At 42.0% G+C, this 26,734-nt stretch overlaps 1 protein-coding gene across 3 annotated transcripts; it reads left to right on the top strand.

The window, feature by feature from the left end:
- The first annotated feature begins 1,190 nt into the window (after nucleotides 1-1,190).
- Nucleotides 1,191-25,011, top strand: Rasgef1b (RasGEF domain family member 1B). 3 transcript variants are annotated; one of them, XM_035453130.1, is made up of 13 exons: nucleotides 1,191-1,367; nucleotides 3,000-3,122; nucleotides 3,559-3,696; nucleotides 9,386-9,598; nucleotides 10,020-10,094; nucleotides 11,706-11,801; nucleotides 11,909-12,011; nucleotides 14,711-14,790; nucleotides 15,405-15,500; nucleotides 20,295-20,390; nucleotides 20,915-21,038; nucleotides 21,938-22,010; nucleotides 24,987-25,011. In XM_035453130.1, the coding sequence occupies exons 1-13, from the start codon at nucleotides 1,191-1,193 to the stop codon at nucleotides 25,009-25,011; spliced, it is 1,419 nt and encodes a 472-aa protein (XP_035309021.1). The 3 variants fall into 3 exon arrangements, with proteins under 3 accessions (XP_035309021.1, XP_035309020.1, XP_035309022.1); XM_035453129.1 differs by having other exon boundaries at nucleotides 9,383-9,598; XM_035453131.1 differs by lacking the exon at nucleotides 3,000-3,122.
- Nucleotides 25,012-26,734: the final 1,723 nt, after the last annotated feature.

The following is a 26,734-nucleotide window of genomic DNA, read 5'->3' as shown; positions in this document are numbered from 1 at the left end:
ATGTTGGCATTATAGAGTCTTTGTTCTAACACCTTATCCCTGGATACCTCCTACCAGAGCCATGCTCACCACCTTGTTATGAGGTTCTTAGCCCCACCCCACCCCATCTCTATAGGTGGAACAGATGCTGCTGAAGGGCTGAGATCAAACCCCTCATTTAGAGGCAAATACCTTTCAGCATCTTGAAAAGAAGGATTAGCCCAGGTTGTGACCTCCTGCAACCTCCACAGCTGCTCCCTGTCAGTCCTGGGCATAGTGTATAGTGTTTCTCTCGTTGTCAGCCCTGGGCATTGCGTTTGCCTTTCCCTCAGCTCAGAACCCCCAAACTCCATAAGTCCTCGCTGCCTCGAATGTCCAGACACCCAGTCAGAAATCTGAGTCCACTCTCTGGACCCTGCACTAGGTCCCCAGGAGTTCAAGTAATAACCCAATGGCCTCTGGCCTGCACTGAAAACCATCTGACAGGGGCTGTTTGAGTGGCAGAACACACAGATGGACAAGAGCAACTTATCTAGGCTGAGGCAGTACTCCTTGTTCCTAAATATCAAGTGCCTTCTCAGCTTGCCTGTACGCTGTGCCAGAGGCTTTGCACACAGTACACACACAGCATCCCAAACCTAAGATTTGATGAGAGGAGCAAAGGTCAAATAATATGCTGGGAAGCCAGCATTCTGTCTCTTGCTATGCTCCAACATACATGCCAGACACACACAAGCAAAGACACAAACTATGCACTTTAATTTCAGTGCATAGTTTAAATTAGGATCTTTTAAACTTTCAGCTTTGGTGCTCTTCTGCATGTCCAGGGCCTGTCAGAGTTTCCTTAAGTCTTATCTAATTCATCCCAGTGAACGTCTTGACTTGAAAATCCTTGACTCGATGAAGTTAAGCAACTGGAAGCAGGTTCCTCTACACCTGTTCACAAGTGACTGTAAAAGAGTGCCTGTGAAAATGACACCATGTGGATTACAGTCCAGACTGGATCTAAGCATTTTGTAGTATTTGACTGGATGCATGTGTGCATGTGAACTCAGAGCTGTTTGGCTCTTCCTGGTTCTGATAGTGTGTCATGGCTATTTTCTTAAGTTGCCTGTCTTCCAATTTTGTTAAGAATTACTGATGACATCCTACTTTGTATGTCACATGTCACTGATGACTGTGTTTTCTTGTTTATTTCCTTTTAGGAAAGTATGCCTCAGACACCTCCTTTTTCAGCAATGTTTGACAGCAGTGGTTACAACCGAAATCTCTACCAGTCTTCAGAGGACAGCTGTGGAGGCTTGTGTTACCATGACAACAACCTCCTTTCTGGATCTCTGGAGGCACTTATCCAGCACTTAGTACCCAACGTGGAATACTATCCAGATGTAGGTATCAGGTGTCCCTCTGAAACCCATTTTTGGTATGGATTAATAATTGTAGTATGCTATGCAGGGATACTGTGCTTGCTGTAGAATTACTTGGTTGCTAAGAATTTTTTTCCAAGGAGAAAATATATAATCATGATTGAAAGTTCTGAGACCAAAACTGAGCCTGGGGATGGGTCACACTGTGGCCAAGTCACCACATCTGATTCCTTTTGGGTTGTCCTCCACATTTTAGGCAGCCTGAATGAAGAAGTATCTGTACACTTGTTCCATAAATGAAAATGCAGTAAGAGAGAACATTGGGTGTTCCTATCGTATGACATTAATATAGCCAGGGAAAGTACACGAGAAAGATAAGTTACACACAGATGCAGTTATTTGTAGATTGGACATTGGGTGGTGTTGGCTTCACTTTTGTTTTCCCTTGATAGCACACATTTGTACAAATGGCACTTTCAAACCTGGGAAAGGTGCTGTATATTATCTCAGTCTTCGTTGTTCCCAGAGGCGAGAGAGGAGACAATGGAAACTCCACACTACATATTTACTCGTTGTTTCCTCTTAGTTTCAGCAGCGAAACCAGGTTTCCTTTCTGGGTCAAGTGAGTTCCCCTCCCGTCTTGGGTCTGTTGAGCTGAATTTAGAACAAGAAGGTTGAATTTAGTGGGCAGCTGTTTATTAATGGCAAGTTCATGGAAATACCTAGAGACCACATTTATTAGCTTTTATAAATACAATAATAACCTTGTTGTGCAAAGGAGAGCACGTGCTTGCCAACAGTAATTCACCATCATGCTCCTTACTGAGTTATCTCTGTGTGATTCAGTACATAGCATTTTCAAATATGTTCCCACACAGGGAAAACTCGATATCACAAGTAAAAGGAACCCCTTGTTCAGTACTGTAAGTGTTTATGAACCACTAAAGGTGCCTAAGGAGGGCTGGGGGAAGCAAACAATCCGTGGAATTCCTCTTTTCACTGAGAGCCCTGAAACTGTTAGAACAAATAAGCACTGCTTCATTACTGGCTTCTTGGGAGACAATGTGGTTACAGAAAAGCATATAGTGTTATATTGTGCTTTGTCAAATTGCTTAGTCTTGAGTAAGGAGTAGGTTAACTAAAAGTCAGCCTTCAAATGTTGTGACATAAACCCTGGGTATGCTACATGGAGCAGGAGCACACTAGATAATTCTTGACTGGATGTGGGGAAGGTAGGGTAGGTGGGTGGGTCTTTGTTCCTTAGTTGTTTTTTTTTTAATCAGTTACAATAGTATGTGTGGACATATAACATTATTCAATTTGGGCAACATATTTAAGCCAGTCTTGCTTCTCAGACCTGAATTCATTCTTGATTACACTGGAAAATGAATATGTCCTGGCTCCCTGATGACAGACAGATAAGAAAATGTCCTTTGGATCATTTCAGGAGTGGAATTTATCCTGTTATTTTTAGTATGTTTTAAGGGGAAAGATAAGGTGACGATAAAGGAGAATTATCTTATGCTGTTTCACTAGCAGGCATTTACCCGAACCTGCAGCCTCTTAACTTGGATGTATTGGAAGATTATGGCATGCAGGGATTGTACAGATTCAGAGAGTGTAACCATGTCGACTTTCTTTCTTTTGCTGCAGAGAACATATATATTCACCTTTCTGCTCAGTTCTCGGTTATTCATGCATCCTTACGAGCTAATGGCCAAAGTCTGCCACTTGTGTGTTGAGCACCAGCGGCTGAGTGAAGGGGATAGTGACAAGGTAATGCAACATTTGAGTTTAAGGTTGTTCTTTATTAGATCTGCTAGCTCTGGCCTAGATTTTGTGATGATGGTTTCCTTAATGGAGCCTAGCTTAGCCCCAGGCTGATGTGGCCATGCATATGGCATTGGGAACAGTGTAAAGACTGTGGTATAGGGCTACAGGAGTGTTCAATGATGGAATGCTTGCCTCCTATGTGTAAGGCCTTCGGTTAGATCCCCGGCACTGCAAAATAAAATAAACCAAAGAGCAGTAGAGCAGTCACAGAAGACCCCTCTGTCCTGCCATTGTTAACTGCACTTGGTGTTGATATGGAGGTGGCTGTAGCTGTTGCTTGTATGCAGAGAAAGTTAGTTCATGGCACAGTTATTTGGTTATTTATTTAATGCAGACCATAGTGGTGGATATCTGATTTAGACTTTTTTTTTCTCCCTAGAACCAGATGAGAAAAATTACACCTAAAATTCTTCAACTCCTGACAGAATGGACAGAAACATTTCCTTATGACTTCCGGGATGAGAGAATGATGAGAAACCTGAAAGACCTGGCACACAGGATGGCCAGTGGCGAGGAGGTTGGTCATGGGAATTTTGTAAAGCCAGTGGAGTTTCCGGATGGAGCTTGGGTGGGAATCAGGGCTGAATTGCCCCAGAACTCAGAGCTGCCTTCTTGTTTTACCTTTGGACAAACCTCTATATAGCATATATTAATATTTGTGTGTCATGTGGGGAAGGATTATTCCCTCCCATTTCAAATGAGTGTGATCTGGAGTTTTATGTTGTTCTTTCCGGCTGTGTTCATGTTAATTCACGATGCCAGGTGCATCTCGATTTTATTTCACTTCAGTCTGTCTTCTACAAAGGCTTGACCCAGCTCACATACCAATTCTTCTCTCTGTGTGTCTGCCTACACTTGCAGTAGATATAACTAAATACATTGTATATTAAAAACTCATAAGTAGAAATAGACATTCCAGACGGTGGAGGGGAAACATATGCCAGTGTTGAGAGCAAGAGCAGCAGGAAAGGACTGCTGTGATTGGTCCATTCCAGATAAAAGGGAGATGCAGTTGGTTACATAATTTTAAGGGGAAGGAAAAACATACTAGAGTGATTCTAGGCATTAAATGAAAAACTTAGACACTTGGGGCTGGTAGAACATTTGCCTGGTATACATAAGGCAGCGTGATGACAAATACAATAAAAACAACAGAAGACAAAACCTTCTTAGGAGGGATTTCATATAAGAAGCTTAGCTTGCTTTTTTTATAGTGTTTACAGTGAACGGAAGGTAATTCTTGGGGCTGGGGTGTCTGGCTTGGGGGTGGCTTGTAGGAAGGAAACAATCTAAGTGGTGCTGGAAATTGATTCAAGGCTAGCACCTAGAGTAAGCGGAGATTTAAAGCAGGTCTCTTAGGTCATCCTCCATAAATATCACTTCTGTCAACTGAGCCTTTGATAGCAGTCGCTAACCGGCTTCAACAGATCCGAGGTTATCTGAAGCAGGCCTAGAGGGCTAAATTTGTGTTGAGGCTTGCTTGCTGGAGAAGGGCATGTTTGTAGTTTCCGTGTGGCAAATAAGTGTTTGGGAACAAATTTGGCACCGTGTAACACTGTCACCTAGTGAAAGGTAGCCCAAGTACCTGGCAGTGCAGGGATGTCCTTCCCATTGTCACACTGTCCCCTCCCTCCATGACAGCTCCTGAAGAAGGGTTCTCTCAGCTCTGTGCTGCAGGGGTGAGAGCTCAAGAGACCTGTCCTGATTCATGAGAATACTCACGCTGTCATCTTCCTAAGCTGAGATCAGTGAAATTAGGAACACCTGGCTCGTAAGAGCTCTGCACTTTAGCTGTCTTGGGTGGCTTTCAGCTTGGGAGTTAATGCTTTCGCCGTGGCTTTATGACATCATGTGAACTCCCTGCTGGTTGTGAGTGTACAGTCTTCTTGTCCATTTGCCTGTCTCAGCTTCTTCCACTGGGAAGGAGCACCCAGGAAGGCGAAAGTCCACCACTACAGCCTTGCTGTACTTATTCTATTGTGGATGACTGCTACTGGCTGCTTGGCAGGTCAGTGTTGACCTGTTGGCTTTGGTTTGTGACAAACTGATCAAAGGAGGAGTGCCATCCTGGGGCTGTTTCTTGTCTAAAGGTGAGGACCTGAGTCACAATCCATTTTACATTTCAGTTCAATTATACAGAACTGTTGATACTGCCGGCTAATTGTTCTCTGTTGCTTTTATAGAGGTAGAAATTAGAAACCATAACTTGTTTCTTCCCAAAAGGAACACTTGAGTTTTTGGGTTTTTTCTTTCTTAAGATAAAATTCAGTGATTTGAAAATGCTGTATTGATGGCTTTTGGTCTTTCTTATCAGGCAAATCAACGATGGTGATCCATTCTGTTTGTTTGCCAGTTGAGATCTGCTCTTTATAAACAAGATCAAGCCTTCAGGAATTGGGTGAAAGAGTCAGAAACCCCTGGGTTAATAAACTATTCCTTGCACACCATGGGAAGGTCAGCTGGCTTGAGGATAATTGAGCATGAGAAAGTGTTACTAGGAAAACAAGATTTACCTAGGAATAGACTGAACTCGGTCGGGTATGTGGAGGCTGTGTCTGCCCTGACTGGCCAGTGTTTCACAGGAAGCTGCTTTTTATCCAGAATTTAGGAATTGGGTCCACACATAACAGTTGCTTGAGGTGAATGTGCTCTGGCTCATCCATGCAATTCCTAGCTCCCTTCCCATCACTGTAAATCATGACACTAACCGCCTTGTGTTAATGTGGAAGAGGTTCCTGCTACATTCATTGTCTTGGCAGTTTCCTTTCCTTCTCAAAGAGAACTTCCATAACTCTAGTCACAGCTCCTCCCATTCTTGACTTTTGTGCCTTTTGTTTTGTAGGACTCTGGGATCTGTACTTAACTGTTGGTTGCTCCACTGGACTTTAGGTTATGCCCACTTTGTTCACCCTGGCATCTTTAGCTCCCATCTGAATGCTTGGCATGTGGTTGGTTCTCATAGCATTTGAACGGATGAATGAATGAAAGAAGACGTGAACGAATGAACAAAGAAGTCAATTACGAGAATGGGGAAGCATTATTCCTCCCAGTGGAAGAAGCCTGGGTTTGAACTGGAGCCTGTTGCTTCTTGCCTCTGATTTTAGGAAAGTGTTTTTGGCACCAGGTGAACCCAGGTGTGCCCTGTATATGATTTAGTCCAGTTCTTCAGAATCTGCTAGGACAGTTCCACATAATTTGGCTTAATATGCTTCTCCCCTGGGGGATTTGCCCCAAATAAAATGGTTTATTAGGACTCGCCTGGAAGAAACATGAAATGAAACTAATGATTGAATTACATGACAAATGACTGGAGTGGATAGAATGCAATTTTCTCTTCCTTAAGGGGCTGGTCTCTATAATAAGAACTTCTGTCTTTATTTGCCAGGTAATTACTGTCTCTGGCAACTGAAGTTATAAAAAAGAATAAGTACATATTTAGCAATGCATGACTCAGTGAGGAAGCATGCTTAACTACACAGAACCTGGTTTCTCAAATAGAATCAGATGAAAGCAGGAGACTTTGAAAAGGGTCACAATACCCCCTCCCCCCATCTTTCTCTCTCCACACACCAATATCAATATGCCCCATGGTGTACTTTCTTGCATTGTGTCTTGCTATTACTTTTGCTCGCTAGTGACTAGTGACAATTCCTCCACCCCTTCCTGAAAAGAATATTTTGTAGTGGAGAACACAAACCTGATAGACTTGAAGGTGAGCTCTGCTTCCTACCCATTGCTGCCTGTCAGAATCATCTGAGGTGCACTCTCAGCGTGCTGCCTGGATTGTCCTCACTCCTGCTCACTCTGCATCCTCCATGGGAGACCAAGACTGCAGGCTGTCCCTACTCAGCCCTTTCTTTTGCTCACTGCTACTCTTCAGGGGCCTTCAGGTGGTGAACTGAAGAAAAGTGGCCATTTCTAGCAAAGTCTCCTGTGTTAGAGACCCTGAGAAGGAAGAGGTGAGGTGTGAGATGTAGAAATAACTCATGCCGGACGTAAAATAGTGGACATTTTAAAGATGACTTTTTGCTTTTCCAAGTGAAAGAGAATTTTCCTACACATGCCTCATACATATGGTATCCAAGAAATACCACTGGATGGGCTTTCACTTTATTTGCAATAAATCGAGTAGTGTAGCAATCAAAGTAAAAATACCAATCCTACTTCTCTGAACATCACCAAGTGTTGTCAGTTTTGTGTATATCCTCCCAGAATGCATCTGGGCATGTATGTATCTATGTACACACACCCATAGAAACGGTGGGCTTAGAAAATTAAGTTTTGTTTAGAAATTTTAGGATTCTTCTTAGAAAAAAAAATTGACCATTATGTCCCTTACCCACACCATACTGTGTTTCATATTTTAGTGGTGGGTTACTCTTGCAAAAAGACTTTAATGTTGTAAAAATGCAACCTTGTAACATGTTTTCTATTCAGTACATGATGTAGCTGAAGTTTCTCCAGAAGAGTAATATGTTGGAAACTATTTGCATAGTTTTAAGAAGTCGTGGGAGCACTCATGTGGGCATTTGGTACAGAAGACTGAAGTAAACACAAGTTAGTTTTACTGTATCTCAGTGTTCCTAAGGAAGGTGAGGTTGGGGTGGAGATGAAGTAGCACATTGCTTAGCCATGACTGGTTTGGATACCAAAGGAAGACACATTTTCTTTGAGTGATAAGTAGGTTACCAACACTAACGTTAGTCCTAGATGGGAGATAGGCTGTTTAAAGGTGATTTTTGTGGGGATTGGGTGGGGTGGGGACTGGTTCTTATGTATCTCAGGCTAGTCCCAAACACATTACAGAGCAGAGGATAACTTTGAACTCCCAGTCCTCATGCTCTACTTACTCTGTGAGGGTAGAGAAAAACAAAGGTTATATAATGGGCATATTTAAGAGCTTGTTTGACTGTCATTGCCAGGTAGAAAGGAAGAAAGATGGAGAAAAAAGATGGTTGCCGACTTGAGAATTAGCCATTTTCAGATCTGTAATTTTCTTATTGTCAATAGTTTGTGTGTGTGTGTGTGTGTGTGTGTGTGTGTGTGTGTGTGTGTGTGTTTGTGTGTGTGTTAAACATACTCTAAGCCAAATTAGAAAAAAGTTATTTTTTATACTTTTTAGATTTATAATTTTTGAATTGCTAGTCTTGGCAGATGGTATTGGCACCTTTAAAAAAGCCGATGAGGCATAAGCACAGACCTGCTGCATCAGTAGACTCCCTGGGACTGCCAGCCTAAGTGCCCAGCTGGCATTGATTCAGTCTGCATTCCTCCTGCTAATAGGAGCATCGTAATTTACCTAGAAGGACAGTTGCTGTTAGCAGTTTGGGGCCAGAAAAGGAAGACAAGAGCAACAACACCATATCAAATAGGTGTACCCAAAGGAGGGATAGAGGAAGGGGGAGGGGATGGATGGATGATGGATGGATGGATTGACTAGGAAGCCATTTCTTGCCTTAACAAGTGTTTTAAAAGGCAAGGAGTTGATTCTTATCTATGATCCAAGAAATACTTTTGAAATCAACTTTTTGTAAGTGTCACAAGCATAGCATGATGAAATCATGTACAAGGTGGCATCTATTGTAGCATTGTGGTGAAAACTGCCATGTGACAGAGTGGCTGTGAGCATTGATATCCACTCATGAAATGGGGGTGGGGGGGGATGGGCACGAATCATGAGTAGTTCAGAAAAACAAAAATGAATGCCCAGTTCCACTTTAGATGTGAAAGTCAGAAGGTGAGTGGGCAGGGGAGTGGAAAGTAATGGCACATTCTTGTCATGCACCTTCATGCACTTAGCAGCATGAGGCTGGAAACGATAGGACTGGAGAAGCCATGCAGGTGGCTAGAAAAACACCGGAGGAGGAGGATCTGCTCTGGGATCCATGTGGTTTAGCCTAACAGAAGTAAACAGGGTTAGTCTCACTAGAGAACACTTCATTGTGTGTAGCGTCCATTACACTGGATCACCCTCCATAGCTAATCTGACGTTTCTGAGGTGTTTTCAAGGCCCATCCTGAATTATATTTTCAAAAGCATCCTAAGAGACTAATCCAATAAACGTAGGTTTTTAAACACTTGCTGTGTATGGGTCTCCTTGAAGCCCATAGAGCTCAAGGCTTTTGAAGGCAGTGCCTCTGAGGTCGCACGATGCTGGAAAACAATATTCAGGACAGGAGTGTCATCCTTCATTTACTTCCTAGCAGACATACCGAAAGAATGTCCAGCAGATGATGCAGTGTCTGATCCGAAAACTGGCCGCCCTCAGCCAGTATGAGGAAGTCCTGGCAAAACTCAGCTCCACAGCCACAGACAGGCTCACAGTTCTGAAGACTAAGCCACAGTCCATACAGCGGGACATCATGACAGTCTGCAGCGACCCTTACACGTTGGCCCAGCAGCTGACTCACATTGAGCTGGTAAGGCCCTATCGCCTTTGCCCTTGGGCGGCCACAGATTAGTTTGCTTTGGCAACGCCACTGTGTTTGCTGATAGAGGTCAGAATAACTCAAAAGGGAAACAATCCATAAAACAGCTGAAGCATGTTTTGTTTGGGCATTTGAATATGGGTGTTTCTGATATCCTGGGAATTTATTCATAAGCACATACTTAAACAAAACCGAAAAGAAGAGTTTGTTAACCTTCTTTATCTTTTGCCTCTAATTATTTTTCTATAACTGTTCCTTCTTCAACTGTCTTACGAAACATTGCTTCCTTTCACATTTTGAAGATGAGGAAAGTATTTAGGGCTAAATGCTTGGGAATGCTGCCAAAATTGATGGGAGGAAGTGACCATCTGTTTTTTCTCATTTTCTTTAATATTGTTGGCTTTTATTTCAGGAGAGACTCAATTACATTGGTCCAGAAGAATTTGTTCAGGCGTTCGTGCAGAAGGACCCTTTGGACAATGATAAGGTAATAGGGATCAAGTTGTTTGTTTTGTGTTTTTCATTCATTAGCTGTGTGTGATTCATTGTAGATTTCTTGGGCTGGGTCTCTAAGTGCCTGTACAATAGTCTTACCCCATCACTTCCTCCTTATTGGGGAATTTAATAAGCCCTTCCTGGCAAAATATAAGTGTTTGTGGTGATGAAGGTAGATGATAAAAGCATAATGGTTTTAGCAGGTTAAGACAGAAAGAAAAATCAAAGAGAATGGCTTGCCTGTGGTTGAGCAGCAACAGCAGGGGCAGGGGAAACAGGATGTACTTCCAGCTTGCCCAGCAGAGCTCGGGTTGGCTTGGTCCCTTGCCATAAGTTAGTCCCTTATGACAGTATCATGGCAAAGCACACATAAAGAACATGGTACTGGACCTACATTATACATTTCATGAACACATGCACAATTTTTTCTTCCTTCTAGAGTGACCTCTAGAAGCATTTTTGAATTGTTAAGCTATCTGTGGCTGCTTCACCTACTGAGGAATTCCCTCGGGGAGACGAGGCAACAGCTGTTTCCGGCCTTAGACTAGTTGAGCTCAGTATGGGAAGTGAAGAGTCTGTTTTTCAGTAGGAAGCTAGTGGGCTTCTTTGTTTGTGTCTTCTGAAAGGAAGGAAAGAAGAGTTAATGAACCTCTTCAAGCATGGCCTTGAACTGCAGGATAAGATTCATTTCTGCTTTTGAACAGTGTGTCAGTCACCCTACTCAAGAGAGTAAGATTTCCATTTGTCTTTGGATAAATGGTGCTCCAACATTTTGCCTTCCATCTTAGAGTGGTGTTTCTAGCCCCGTGCTCTCAGCCTCTCCTTGCCTCGTTGGTAGCAATTGGTATTTGCATCCTTTTTGAGCATGTGGCCCCTGTTCTAGTTACATTTCTGTTGCTGTGTTATAACATCCAGGCATAAGTAACTTAGGGAGAAGGGGCTTATTTGGCTCACACTTCCAGATTCCAGAACACCATTGAGGGCAAGTCAAAGTTGGAATCCAAGCATCTAGTCACACCACACACTCAAGAGCAGAGAGAAACACACCATCATTTAAGGAGAGGTTTTATGCCCTTATTTATTCCTAGGATAAAGGCTTTCTTATGTTGCTGTCTCTAAAAAAAAACAAGTACAGCAACATGTTCCTCAAAAATAAAACTTTTTTATCTCTAAAGGAAAAAGAAAAAGATGGAGTAGAGTGAAGTTAAGTGCAGCCAGGCCTGTTTAATTGCTCCCTTCCTTTGCTATGCTGCCAGTCAGCTTTCACTCCTCATATTGATTAGCACCCTGCCTAGGGAAACGAGTGCCACCCTCAGTGGGCAGGGCTCTCCTATATCCATTAACAATCAAGACAGTCTCCCACAAACTTGCTCACAGACCAACCCAGTTTAGATAATTCCCCACTAAGACTGTCTTCCCATGTGATTCTAGCTTGTGCAAGTGACAGTTAAAACTCACCAGCAAATCCTTCTTTGGAATTGAGGATCTGAGGGCACATGCCACCCAAGAGTAATGTAGTTTCTTGGGAGGGAGGGAGGGTACTTTGGTGAGTGCATCAGTGTGTATTCACAGACCTCATCTGTCCATGTTGCTTTCTCTGTAGACTTGCTACAGTGAACGGAAGAAAACGAGAAATCTAGAAGCCTACGTAGAATGGTTCAATCGCCTAAGCTACTTGGTTGCTACAGAAATCTGCATGGTGAGACAATACATGATTTTGAAAATTGATTTTTCCTGCTTACTGTCTATCTGTTAGACTCATGTGCTGGGCTGCTGCCTGCCTGCTCATTTTCCTTTTCCTTGCAGCCTGTGAAGAAGAAACACAGAGCAAGGATGATTGAATATTTTATCGATGTGGCTCGAGAGTGTTTCAACATTGGGAACTTCAATTCCTTGATGGCAATAATCTGTGAGTGTTTTTGTGAGAACACTATGGGACTTGTAAAATGTATCCGTGGAAAATCTTTCATGAAAACTACTCTTTTTAATCCAGAGCTAATTCAGAGCATTCAGAATGCTTTAAGGAGCTGAACTGGTGCAAGTGTGTATCCCCTTTCCTTAGTAAGCCTGATCATTGAATACCTCATGTCATTTATCCTCCCTTAAACATCCATCTGTAAAAGCTAATGATGAAGCTGGGCTGTGGTGGCACACACCTTTAATCCCAGCACTTAGGAGGCAGAGGCAGGCAGATCTCTGCAAGTTCTAGGCCAGCCTGGTCTACAGTGGGAGTTCCAGGACAGGCAGGGCTACACAGGAAAAAACAAAACAAAACTGATGAGTGACATACTTGTCTAAATAAAGGATTTCTAGAGGTATTTTTACAGTTTGCATACCAAGCATTATGGGAATGTAGGATCTGAGATTAAATGCTACCATTTTGTCAGCATTAGCCTGAGGGATGGCCTAAGAAACCAAATGTTTCCAACAGCCCATGCTTCTGTGACAGCTGCTGCTCTCACAACTGAAGTCTACCCGGTCTCTCCAGTGGATCTTAGGGATTGTAATGACTGACAGCGGGTTCTTTCTACTCGTTTTATTAACATAAACAATGGCAAATTTTTGTGGCTCCATCTTAATACTTGATGGCTATCTGCTACACTTTAGGTGCTCAGCAAACATTTGCTTAAAAGAAAAGGAAGAGTTGATCATTTTGAAGCTAGAGACTCTTCCTAATTTAGCTAATTTAATATTTCTCCTGATAAATCTCTTCACTAACCCCTTATTCCATTTTGTCTGTATATCACCCACCTTTTTTTTTCCCCTATAAATACTCTATGTTTGACTCCATCAAAACAGTGGACAGAAAGGCTGGAGAGATGGCTCGGCAGTTAAGAGCACTGGCTGCTCTTCCAAAGGACCAGGGTTCAATTCCCAGCACCTATATGGCAGATCACACTGTCTGTAACTCAAGTTCCACAGGATTGGTTGGTCATCCTCACATAGACATACATTCAGGCAAAACCCAATGTACATAAAAAAAAAAAAAACATAGAGGAAGGAAGGAAGGAAGGAAGGAAGGAAGGAAGGAAGGAAGGAAGGAAGGAAGGCAAGGAAATAGTGGGCAGAGTGACCATGAAAGAAAGAAAGAAAGAAAGAAAAAAAGAAAGAAAGAAAAGGGCCCTGAAAGCTGACAGCCTCAGTGGTAGAGGGTTGCTTAGTTTTCTTCACCCATTAATCAGAAATTGCCACAGCAAGCCATAATATAGGAGAAAATACTAATTACATAGCAGAAAAGGAATGTGTATCCACAATCCAAACAGAACCATGCAACCCCACAAGATAAATAGCTGTGGATATTAAGTGTATAAAACAATCATCAAAAATTAAATGAAGTCATAGTGAAGGGCCATCTTATACACGAAAATAACTTAAAATAATCAAAACTAGTCGCTCCAAATATTGTCCAAGGTAAGGGTCACTTGCATATACAGGGACAGAGGGACTTTTAGATAGTTCTATTGCTTTAGTAACTGGCAATTTCTTATAAAGCTAATCATAAACCTACCCTGTAATCCAGAAGTCCCAACACTGATATTTCTGCCCCATCCAAAGTGAGTACATCTACAGGAAGATTTGTACTAAGTGAGGCTTTAATCCTAATAGCCCCAGCTTGGAAAGAGTCCAAATGCCTATTTGCAAGTAAATGACTGAAGAGACTGTGGTGTGCTCATGCAATAAATGCTCTTGAGCAATAACAGTGAATCACTGAAACATATATAACCTGGATAAATTTCACAATCCTTGTGTGGAGCCTTCACCAGACCAAGCAGGAGAAGAGTATTGCAATATGAGTCCACTCATGCCAAGACAAAGCCAGTGAATGTCTGACAATAGGTGACCCTTGTCCACTGTTGAGAATTCTCTGGACAAGGGGTGGTGGGTGGAAACTGACCAGAAATGGGTCCAGTGGAGCTTTATGGATGATAGACTATTCTGTCATAACTTGATTGGAGTGGAACCTTGTACACATATAAAACTCATCTGATTGTACATTTAAGATCTGTGTACATGTCTGTGTCTTTCCTCAATTAGAAACCTCTTCTTGCTATTAAACATAGAAATACTGGTGCCATGAAGTGAATATGTGTACTCATTTAGGTCCATGTGGACCCCTTTCCCACTGCCTTTCATGCTAAAGTGTAGGAGATGAAGGAGGAGGTTCTGCAATTTGAGTCTTGACTCCAGAGCCAAGTGAAGCCGGTCAGAACCCCAGGAGGCCTTGCCTCAGCAAACTAAAACCAAACAAACGAAGCATAAAACCCAGCATCTCTACGTAAAGTGTTGATGGATTGCAGCCATGGCCATTTGTTTATGTACTTACTATGACTGCTCATGTGGTGCAGTGTGGTGTCCCCACATATGGCCTGCATACCGTAAAATGTTTGCTGTCTTCCCCAAGAAATGTGCTCAGCCCTGTTCACGGCTCTACTGTTTCTGAGCTGAGAAAAGCTTGCAAGGAAATGTAAAACTGAGGCTGTTACCCCTAGTTGCAGAACCCAATTATTGATGCTTAGTAACACATGTTTTTTTAGAAGTCTAGGCTAGAATGACTTCTTACCTCTCTATTTCCATTTCCTTCTCTTCATGTCCATTTTAATTGGGAAGCTGGTATGAATATGAGCCCGGTCTCGAGACTAAAAAAAACTTGGGCCAAAGTGAAGACTGCGAAGTTTGACATTCTTGAGGTATGTGAAAGTGATGTTTTAGAGTTGAATAGAGAGAGCTTGCCTGTGATTCTCAGTATTCAGGAGGCTGAGGCAGGAGGATTCTGAGTTTCAGGGCAGCCTGGGCCTGAAAGGCCCTTGGATGGGATTCCTCTATGTGATGCTGCCTCGTGATCAGATAGTACCATAAAAGGAAAAGGTTTTCAGATCCAGAGGCAAGAGAGGGATTCTAACTGGAGTAGAGCTGCACAAACTGGGCTTAACTCTGGTCCTTTTATGAACAGAGGCAGACGTTTGGGAGTGATTGATGGAAGATGCTGACTTCACACTCACGTAATTTTGTAATAGACCCAGAGTTCTGAACAGTAGAGAGGTCTACATCCCAGTTGGCCTTGTGTACTTCTGTACAGTAGCCTCATTGCCTTAGAATATTCATTCATCACTCTTTGAGAAAATTTGGTTAACTTGAACAGCCCTTCCCATATAACTCTAGGGTGTGTGTGTGGTGGGGGGGATAAATTATATTTGTAATGAATTTCCTAACTTACTTTGAATTTGTACGTTGAACTAAAGGCAGGATCTTGTAAATGTCTACAGTAAAGAAGTGAGTGGTTAATAGTATTTTCTTTGTACAGCATCAGATGGACCCTTCAAGCAATTTCTACAACTACAGAACAGCTCTCCGAGGGGCAGCACAAAGGTCTCTAACTGCACACAGTAGCAGAGAGAAGGTAGGCTGTGAAAAGTGTATATCACTTGTTATAGACTTGCCATGTTTTACACTGACATGATGTGAACTGCTCCCTGGGGCTGTTTTTACCAGCTCAGATCTAAGAGAGGTGTTTCTAAACATTCTATCCCTTGGCACGTGAGGAAGGGGAACATAGAGCAATGTTGAGCTGTGGACAAAGAAAAGTGACTTGGGATGCAAATTTTGTGATTATATATTACTTGCATTGTTATGTTTTTGATGTGTTCCATAGTGTGTCTTAGTTGTATTTTAGGCAATAAAATTAAGTCACATGATAAGGTGACTAATAGCATTAGAGACTAATTTGGTTTAATGGGGAAAAGGCATTTAAGTTCTGCATAAAGTGGCTTAATGTAACCTTTTCTTTCAAATGAATTAGCTTACCTCCCACAGTTAAGTCATTTATTCTCAGAAAGTAGGTTAGTTGCTATAACATTAGGCCTGCTGTTACTAATTGGATATGTAGGTGGCATGAAAAATACAGGGACAATTTCTAAAAAAATGAATGATCCTGTCCTGTCTCCTACTCATTAGCACCACCCTGGATCTACAGAATTCTGGACTCTGGGGGCCCCATTGGCTCGTTTCCCTCTCAATTTCTCACTGAGGAAGGACACATTGCTCATCTTGATGTTTGAGAATTAAATGTTTGGTTATGCTAAACAGCTAATGCTGATTTCTTAGTGATAGCTATCTTCCATTTGAATTATGTCCCCATGTTAAATAATGTTATCAACCAGTTTGGGATTGAACTGGTTGATTTAAATATTAAATTTAAATTAAACCAGAATTAAAATATTCCCCAGCTTCTAAGTCCCACCCCCACAGAATCACCAGGCTTAAAGAACTAAGGGGAAAACGCCTTCTAAACACTTCTTCCACCACAACTGAAATACTGGCTTTTGATGAGAAAAACATTGCCCATGAATTAACTTTGATTTTTTAAATGAGGAAATTTCCAGTTGCCTGAGAGTTTGTTAGGTTTTATATTTTGCTGGAAAGAGCTAATCTGAAGTGGGTTAAGTTTCTGGAAATGAGCAGATGTGAGGGAGGACTCTGACACCCTGAAGTGAAGGATGCAGGGAGGCTGTAAGGCCAAGTCACATCTCCCTGTGGTGGCCACCAAGCTCACCACATGGCCCTCAGTGAGGAGGGCGGGTATAGAGAGTCCTGTCTGTTAGAGGGCTGCTGCTCTGGCATCAGCCACCAAGAGATGTCACTTGTGCAACTTCACCAGCTGTTCTCAGAAAAGAAAACAAACCTAGTTATTTACACGTTATATCACCCTGTAAATTCTTCCTGCTTTACCTTTAAAAAGCCAGTTGTAGGTAAATGTATAGACTGTACCCTGTAGGTGATAAAACAAGCACTATCACAACCGTTGAAAGAAGTATACTGTTTTGTTTTCTCATAATTGGGCTCAAAAGATAAGAAAAAAAACACATCTGGTCAAAACTATCCTGTATGAAAAAAAGTGAGATTATCTTCCTTATTTTGAGCTGAGAGAGTACTTTACTCCAAAGTAATGTCCCCCTTTGCAGCCTCCTAGGCAGCACATCTTGAGTAATGGCCTTTGACCTTTTTGCAAATCTCAAGTTTGTGTAGTCAGCATGGCACATTTCCAGGTACCTATTGTGGAGAAAATCAAATCTTTCTTCCACACAGGCGTTCTTACGTGTTCTCTGAATAGTTTCTTTCCCTGTGAGGACTTGTGTCTCTCGGGTTTTAACCATGCCTCATGTGGTTACATGGTTTTCCCTCACCTTGCTATCCTATTTGTTTCTGTAAACTTAGTCCTCCTCCTTAGCATCTATCTAGATGTAGAACTGATAATGTCTTAAAGTACAAAGGCTGACTCTGAATCATGAGTAAACACTTTTATGGGACCGGGGGATGGATCTGGGTTTTATGCCTACTGGGAAAGCACTTTGCCATTCAACCTATAATATACCCCCAGATGTCATTTATCTGTTTTGTTTTGTTTTTGAGAATCTCACCAAGTAGCCCAAGCAGGCCTTCAGCTTGTAATCCCCCAGCCTTAGCCTCCCTAGTAGCTGAGATTACCAGATCCAAATGAATTCAGAATATATATATATATATATATATATATATATATATATATATATATACAGAATATATATGTGTCCTCTATGCGTACATGAGTGCTCTGTATGTATGCCTACATGACAGATGAGTGCATCAAATCCCATTATAGATGGTTGTGAGCCAACATGTGGGTGCTGGGAATTGAACTCAGGACCTCTAGAAGAGCAGCCAGTGCTCTTAACTGCTGAGCCATCTCTCCAGCTCCAGAATTCAGAATATTTTTAAAGGGGGAATTTATGATGTAGATTTGGTAGAGTCCTTGGAGCTTAGTCCTTAGCAATACATAAAACCACACAAAGTGGTGCATGCTTGAAATCCCAGCACTCAGGAGAATTAGAGAAGTTTGAGGTTATGCTTGACTACATAGTTAGCTTGAGGACCAGCCAGAAATATATGATATATATATATATATATATATATATATATATATATAGAGAGAGAGAGAGAGAGAGAGAGAGAGAGAAGTTCTCCCTCTAATGATATTGTCAAGACCTAACAGAATCAAGACTTATTCTCTTTATTTACCTCAACAATCTGGAGTTTCTATTTTCTTCTCCTCTTTACTGTTCAATTCAAAGCTCATTGGCATGAGAAACAGAGCAGCCAAGTGCCCCGAAAGGGGCTGACTGTGTTGCCATGTTCCTGGAAGCAGAGCATCTTGTAGGCACACTGAGTGCAAACTTCACAGAAGGAACCATTCTGCCTCCCATGGTTTATAGACAGTGACAAGAACTGAGAAGTTAGTCTAAGTACTAATCCAAGACGGTAAATGAGGCTCATAGCCCAGCCCCAAGGACTGGAGCAGCACAGAAACTTGTTGCTTAAAAGCTGCTGCACTGTAAACTGCTACTTCTTGATTTTCACTGTGTCTCTATTTCCCCGGGGCTGTCACAGGGTGATGTGTGTTTATTGCCTTCTAAGTGCACACTCAACTTGGGTAGTGGCAGAAAACAGACCCAGCCATTGTCTAGATGCATGAGCATGGCCATTCTCCAGTGAAACACTGTTGTCACCATCATTTAAATTTCATAGGATTTTTTTATGTACCCTGAAGCCACTATTTTGATGCCCTCTCCCAGCCACTTAAAAATGTAAGATATGTGTCTCCTAGGCCATACCAAAAATAACAGCACATACATTTAAGACAAAACAAAACCTGCAAACAAAATCCTTACCTTCAGCCAACCCCTAGCTTTTATTACTAGCCAGTTGTAGATTCAGTTTTTCAACTGATGTCTGAGGAGTCTATAGCCCAGCACTTCCCAGCCATAAGGCTTCCTTGGCAAAGGCAGTGTTCAAATCTGTCTTGCTCTTAGTTCTAGCACTGTACAATGATAGTGCATAACATCAGAGGGGGAAGAAGTGTACACACACACACACACACACACACACACACACACACACACACACACACACACACACACTACTAATCCTGCTGTAGGGCCTTCACAGACAAGAGCAAATAAAAGATAGTTGGGGGTGCTAATGAAGCTGAAGATAAATTTGATTATTCTCAGAGATCAATGGAACAAACATTTGAAAGGTGTTTTGGCTTTTTGAAGACACCTTCAAGCAGAAAATTAGATTTTCTCTCTAGAAGAGAGTTAATGCCTACTGTTTGTGTGGGAGCCAAAACGTTTGTTTTCACCTTCAGAAGTCATGGGCTTAGGAGACTTCAAAGACCTGATCTTGGGGTTTTCAGAATTTCCCAAATAATCTGTTTGATGCATTATTTACCTTGCAGAACTTTTTGATTCAAATGTGTTGCATTTGAGAAAAAAAAATTACTGTGTCTGAACTTTGATCTCAGTATTCGATGGGCGTGGTCAGACATAGGATACTTTTAAAGATTGCTCCTTTAGGTTAACCGCTAAGTACCACCCCCTTAAACCAAGGAATCAAGGCCAAGAAGGTATCATTAGAGAAGAGTACTATGTTTTGAACAGCCTTTAATTTTAATTCACACATTTCTACCCCTCCCTCACCTGTGGCGCATCTGTCTTGGCAACAGACAGTGGTGCCAAGTCCTTTCAAGGGGCTTTTCCAGGACAGCAGGTACTGACTTGTTCTCTCACACAGCCAGGTTTCTTCAACAGGAAATTGTAGCAACTGTTGCTTAAAACCTTCAGCTGTCAAGTTATCTTGAACAATGGCTTCAAGGATAAAATACAAAACAAGAACAACTACAAAAAAAAAAAAAAGAAGAAGAAAGAAAACAGCAAACTTCAACTAAAATATAGATGCCTCAGTGATGACAAAGGGAGCCAGCAAGGGAATGGGTCCGTGCCTTTAAAACTTTGCTATAATTTGGAGGCCACAAAATGAATAGAGTTCTTTTGTATACTTTCATTTTGGCAAGAACCTTTAAATTTTATCAAGTTAAATATTGAAGAAAATAGGAAAAAACTGTATGGAAAGTATTCATTTACCCATCCACGTGTCAATAGTGCTAGTCTCTACTCTGCTTAGGTATTGATGACATTTGCATCATGGGCTAAGATGTGTAAGGTAGTGAGTGTTGTAGTGTGGCGTGTACAGAACAGTGTACCCTCATTCACTGGGGCCTTCCACGTAATCCAAGTTAATATTTTTCATTAATTGCTTCTATCTGGAACAAGAGATTAAATGTTTTATTTACTCAGCCAACCCTGAATCTTTTTCTTTCTAGATTGTGATACCATTCTTCAGTCTCTTAATCAAAGATATTTATTTTCTCAATGAGGGCTGTGCCAACCGCCTTCCAAATGGCCACGTCAACTTTGAGGTGAGTGGAATAAAGTAGGCTTCAAATATCTAGAGGAACAATCAGGGATGGTGGCACAGGCCCATAATCTAAACACTTATGAGGCAGAGGCAGGAGGATTACCACAAGTTTGAGGTGAGTTTGATCTTCATAGTGAATTTCAGGGCAGCCAGTGTTAAACAGTGAAAGCCTGTCTCAAAAACTAAAAAACTGAAACAAAAGCCAGAGCAGAGGAGTGGGAGTAGATTGTTCCTCAGTGCTCCAGCCAGAGCATGGCAGGTTCACAGCTCAGAACAAATTTGTTATTACCCTACTGCCTGTAAGAAATGAACACCACCGAGTGGCATAGAAGCCATGGCAGCCCTATCAGCACTGTCATGTGAGTGAATGTGAGTAAATCTGAACCTCCCTAGCTAGCAAATATAGTGTTTATTAAGAAGAGACCATGGTTCTGGAGTTCCAAAACTGGGTGCATTTCAAATGGAATTGTTATCTTGCAAGCCAATTCTTGAAAATTGCCCTAAAATTCTTTAATTCTCTTTCAGAAATTTTGGGAACTGGCCAAACAAGTGAGTGAGTTTATGACGTGGAAACAGGTGGAGTGTCCATTTGAACGAGACCGGAAGGTCATGCAATACCTGCTCTCAGTGCCCGTGTTCAGTGAAGATGGTAAGGCCTTTAGCTGGAACCTGCCCCGAATCCCCCCAAATCCTGTGTATAAATGCCTGCACTTGGTTGCCTCTCAAGTCTGAAGCCAGACCTCTGAGCTGATCCACCCTTTTCTCTCCTGTTGCATGGAAAGTCTCATGATTTACCCCTGAAATGTTTTAATCAGCCAAACATAGTACATTTGGGCATCCTTCCTAATGCCTATTGTGCAAAGTGATGAGCATAAGTGGAAGGCTGTTGAAGAGTATTTCAGAAAGTTGTGGAAAGTCTTGACTTGTTAGAGCACCGGGCAATGGAGGCAGGAAAAATAATTGTTTCTACACAGGAAGATTCACCAGTAGAGTTTGTAGAAGATCTGGAAACTTACTCTACTGGATTGTTATATCCTCATAGTGTGTTGGTGGTGCCTGCCCAGCCGCCATTTTGAATTCATATTGCCTGTTGGGGTGGGGGGTGAGGGGACTTGATTGTTTTCATCTCTATGAATAAGATTACCAACAACTTTTACAATTTCGAGATGGTTTTCTTTCTGATTTAAACAACCCACACATGATTTTTATTAGAGTGCAGAGGGTGCCAAGGAAGAGCCATGACCCTTTCTTTTGTAAAGAATATAAATCTGAATGCTTCGACAGCACTGTATGGATCTCATTGAAAGCTTTTTGCCTCCTGATTCTTGATTAATTGAGTGCCTTCTCAGCCCAGAGTCCTGGGGTTTTGTTGAGATGGCTAATCAGAAGCAAAGCGCTGTTTTGTGTTTTTCATGACTCCTAACCCAGTGTATCTGAAAGGTGTGCTGGAGGTTAGGCGCAAGTAGAGCTGGTCTTCCTAACCGTGGGGGTTAAGGTATCAGGAGAAGGCTTCAATGGTAACGCATTCTTTCCTTTGGTTGATTGCAGCTCTCTACTTGGCTTCATATGAGAGTGAAGGTCCTGAAAATAACATAGAGAAGGACAGATGGAAGTCTTTAAGGTGAGTTGGAAGCGTCAGTTTCAGCTCAAGGAAGCCATATAGGTGCCTTCTGTGGGTGGGCCCTGACTACTGCCCAAGTTGGCAGAGTCTTATCTTCAGGTTTGTGGCTTAAGGTTCTCACTGCCATCATCTAGTTTTATTGCTTTTTATTTTTTTTACGCAGGCAGATAATGCCATGCCTGCAGTTCTTCACTTATTATGTAATAGAATATGGAATTGAGATTACCCCCATGGTACAGCTAAACACAGTTTAAAAAACTTATTTTTCTTGGTTTAAAAGTTCAGACTTTATTGTTGAATAGTTCTAATCTTAAAACTCTATTTGGGTGTGGCAACAACAAAAATACTTGGTAAAACTAAGGTCAGTTAAAGATGGGGTATCACGTAACAGCCAGATATCAACCCCCCACAACTGCCCCCGGCTTAAGAGAGAGAATCTGGATTTAAAATATAGTCAGTCAAGTTATCTGTTTTTAAAGACACAACACAAAATAAAACTTTTGCCATTCTACTTTCAAATACATTTACAAGTGCCTGTTATTTTCAGCATGTAAGGTATTTTAATAGGTAAAAGCAGCCAGGACATAATTCCATCCAGGATGACAAAAAAGTGTTCAGGGAACCCCGGGAAGTAGATACAAATCTGTGGAATTGGATAGAATAGCCCAGACTTACATTCTCAGCCCTCAGGAGGCTGAAGCAAGGGGAACCGAGAGTCCAGGGCCAGCAAGGGCTACATGATATCTCAGAAGAACAAAGAAAAAGTTGGGAATTACTCCTTTAATTTATATGTGAGGGGGAACTTTGCCTTCCATGTTTCTTCTTTGTAATCACTTATTATTTAATTTTTGAGCAAACATGGCCTTTGGTAAGACTCCTAATGTCTAAAACCTTGCTGTGATAACTTGGTTTTTTTTGTAAATTTAAAGAAGTAGAGAGATCATTTCAGTTCTGCAAGATATTCAGTATCTGAATTACACATGGAATCCAGATATATTTAAAAAAATCAAAGCCTCCCCATAATTATTTTATTGTTATCCTGTTGTGTTGCAATCAGTAGTTGGGTTATAAATTGAAGGCTTGACAAGAAAGACTGAATTGCACACTTTCTCCCCATGGCTCTGTATACTGTACACACAGTAAATTGGTATGTATGATTTAACATAGCCAAAGATTTTAATGGTAGAATTAGAAATGTGATGTGAAGGAGGCCATGTGCTAACTCAATTCAGACATGGCTGCAGGAATCTGTTCACAGTCCTGTAAACTCAAAAATGTTCAATAATAGTGTTTGTCTGATCAAGGTATGTTTGAGGATTGCAAGCCAGATGTGTTGGCATACCCCTAGAATCTTAGCTCTTGGGAGGCTGAGGTAATAGAATTACAAGGTTGAGGTTAGCCTGACCTATAGAGTGAGTTTGGGGCCAGCCTGGGCTATAAGGCATAGCCCCGCCACCAGAATAATACTAGTTGTTGCTGCTATGGCAGTCATTTAATGAGGAAACATCCTGTGCACACAGTGGGAGGCGTTCTTTGGTTTAAGACTGGTTTCTGTGTTAAAACTATCTTCTGAGGAAGCTCAAGAAACAGTTTCCTCTTCATATCTAAGCCAAGGCCTCTGCCTTTCTCCGAAATACCACCATGACTTCACTCTCCTCCCTAGACAGAAATTGCTCTCGAGCACACACTCCTCAAACACTCTTAGCTCTCTTGTCACCAGCCATATGTTGTTTTTGTTGTTGTGGTGTTGGTGTGGTGTGGTGTGTGTGTGTGTGTGTGTGTGTGTGTGTGTGTGTGTGTGTGTATGTGTGTGTGTGTGTGTGTGCTTCTTTCACAGCTACTGTGTAGTCTATCTGAGAGTGAGTCAAGGGCATGCTCCCATGGCTGCTCCTGCCCTAGACACTTGAACTTCATTGCTCCTCAGCCCTTGTTCCTCCTATGTTATGATTGAATGATCTTAGGACATTGTAGGTGCTGGCCACGGCCTCATAACCTCAGAAAGGATAAAAACAAGAAATTGAGCTCCTATAAAACTTTCCAAACCATGTCAGTAAGCTCTCTAGAATGACAGTTCCTGCCTGAAAACTCATCTGCGCTTTTGATCTGAAGCACCGAGCTGCTTGTCCATGGACGATTTTCCTACTGTTCCCAGATTCAGACAAATCAGTGCAGATATTGAGTCCATGTCCAAGGACAGACACCTTCCTTATCACCTATTGTTTACCTTCAGGTGTCATAGAACATATTGTGAAAGTTGCCTTTATCTACTAAGTCAACTGTAATGGCAAGTTTTAAGTCAGCTTGACACAAACTAGAATAATTTTGGAAATGGAAACCTAATCGAGAAAATCCCCCCCTGATTGGCCTGTGATGAGTTTGCTTGATTGATGATTGGTGTGACAGGGCGCAGCCCATTGTGGGTGGGGTCAACCCTGGGCAGATGGTCCTGAGTGCTTTAAGAAAGTAGGCTGGGCAAGCCCTGAGGAGTAAGCCAGTAAGCAGCCCTCTTCTTTTTCCTTTGGAGCAAAGTCTGACCTCCAGATGCTTGCCCTGACTTCCTTTCATGATGACCTGTGATGTGGAAGTGTCAGCCATTGATAAACCCTTTCACCCAAACTGATTATGATCATTGTGTTTTATCACAGCAACCGAAGCCCTACCTAAGACATAAACCTGTGTATCATGAATGTGTGGCACACATATAAATGCTTGTTGCCATTAATGGTGTTCAGTTTTTGGTTTTAACATGAAACCAACCACTCAAGATAGAGATTTACTATAAGCAGTGCTTTGGCTGTCTCCGTTAACAACTCTCTAAGGAGCTAGCAATCTACCTGAAGGACTATCAAGACTCCAGTCCTTGATCCCCACACTATCATTTCAACTATGTAAAAATACATTAAATATAGAGGAGAGATGAACACAAACCAAGACAATCTAGCCAATGCAAGTGGTCCTCTGCCTTCTGCCTTGCAGGTCCAGCTTGTTGGGAAGAGTTTAACCTATAGAAGCTGCTGCTGCTGCTGCATCAAACAGCCCCTGGAGGGCGTGGCCCTTGTTTTCTGGCATCTAGTACTAGGAACAATCAGGTAGACCCTTCAAGCAAGCCCAACTGCAGAGCAGATGGAAAACCCATTTCCTACAGCTGACAGATGGACTCAGATTTTTGAGACTGAAATGTTCACTGAAGACACTTGAGAAAGAAGCCTCTGAAAGTCCCGGCTCTGCACATGATTCATCTCCTGGAATTTCCACGTGAATCACAGCTGTGCACCTGGATGGAGTTTTCTTTTGTCTGTGTGTGTGGTTTTTTTTTTTTTTTTTTTCCTTTGCTTGAACATTTGCTGCTAATGGAACTTGCCCAGCTGAATGCTGGCTCTGTGGAAGTCCATGTTTCTTTGTTAATTTAAATGAAAAAGGGAGAGGAGGGAGGGACACTGTCGACCCCCCCCCCCCCCCCCCGGCCAGTTTGGATCCCAGCGCTCTGCTTGAGCAGTATTCCGGGCCAAGACTGGGTGGATGTCTGCTGCAGATGCTGTTCCCTTAGCGTGTGCAGCACTGAGAACATCTCTTCTTCCTCCTCCTCTGAGGATTTGAGTTGGCTGCTGGTTGGCACACTCCTCCTTGCCCATATAAGTTATTTAATATAATAATGAAGCGAAACACTGTGGTAGGAAAATAGCCACTAGGGAAAAAAACAAAAAACAAAAAAAACAAAGCAGAGTTTGGCACTGTTGGACTGCCCATCCTGCTGGAAGGACGGTGTTTTGTTTGCCCTTCTGAGCTGTTTACAATTGACCACTGTGTTCTATAGATGTATTTTTCAGTAGTTTTTGTTGTTACTTAATTTTCCATAATGTCCCATGGCAAAAGCCATGCTGTCACCCCCACCCCCATAAATGTAAACGATCTGATGTTAAGGGTCTTGGGGAAAAAATCCATAACATAACCACAATTGTTTTTTAACTAACTTATTTTTTATTATTTTCTGGAGTCTGTTGGTGACTAAACATGTAAACAAGGAGCAAATTGGAAAAGTTGCCTCCTGCCCCATAGCAGTGAACAAAACAAATGAAAAGCAGGTTGTTGTTAACTCTATGATCAATCTGATTGTGAACTAGTTTGCCTTGTTAACATCTAACAGGCTGTAATTGCTCTGCAAGCAGCCATTCTATGTACTCTAGGAGAAACTTTAGAGTAGTTATCCCAGCTGATGAAAATGCACAATGCCAAGTTCCAACCCTAGCCATGCCCATTAACCTTTCTGACTCTGATGCCGCCTTGAAAAGCAGCATGTCTTTAGTGTGCATTGTCTCAACAGGCCTCAACTGTCTCCAAGTCGTCCCTTTACAACGTCAATACATTTTACACTCTGCAGCCAAGAGTTGTGGTGTCTTTCTTTGCTTTTTAGATGGAACTTGGGTGGGCGGGCTTTTGACTGGTTCAAAATGTGTGTACTCCTGAAGGGGTGGTCCTAGGACTAAGGGCATGGATGGGCATTTGTGTTCTAAAAAGAAATCCTAGCAAGCATTTTTCAGACACTTTGTAAGATGTTTAAGCACAGATTCTGCCATTGTCATTCCCAGCCTTAGGTACACAAAGGAAATGGTTATAGTCTGATAATTTGTCAAAGACCACAGAACTAATGAGAAGCACAGGGCTAAACTAGGCCTTTTAACCCAGAGCCCAGGCTTTAAACTACCAGGGCATCCCAAGCTTTGTAC

Source organism: Cricetulus griseus, assembly GCF_003668045.3.
Source record: "Cricetulus griseus strain 17A/GY chromosome 1 unlocalized genomic scaffold, alternate assembly CriGri-PICRH-1.0 chr1_1, whole genome shotgun sequence".
NCBI lineage: Eukaryota > Metazoa > Chordata > Mammalia > Rodentia > Cricetidae > Cricetulus > Cricetulus griseus.
Note: the sequence above shows the minus strand (reverse complement) of the source record. Positions and strands in the feature narration are given on the sequence as shown.

Coding starts and splice junctions, on each gene's coding strand:
- Rasgef1b (XM_035453129.1), top strand. CDS start 1,191: ATGCCTCAGACACCTCCTTTTTCAGCAATGTTTGACAGCAGTGGTTAC. Junction 9,599..10,019: donor AGCTGACTCACATTGAGCTG/GTAAGGCCCTAT, acceptor CTTTTATTTCAG/GAGAGACTCAATTACATTGG. Junction 21,039..21,937: donor GCCCGTGTTCAGTGAAGATG/GTAAGGCCTTTA, acceptor GGTTGATTGCAG/CTCTCTACTTGGCTTCATAT.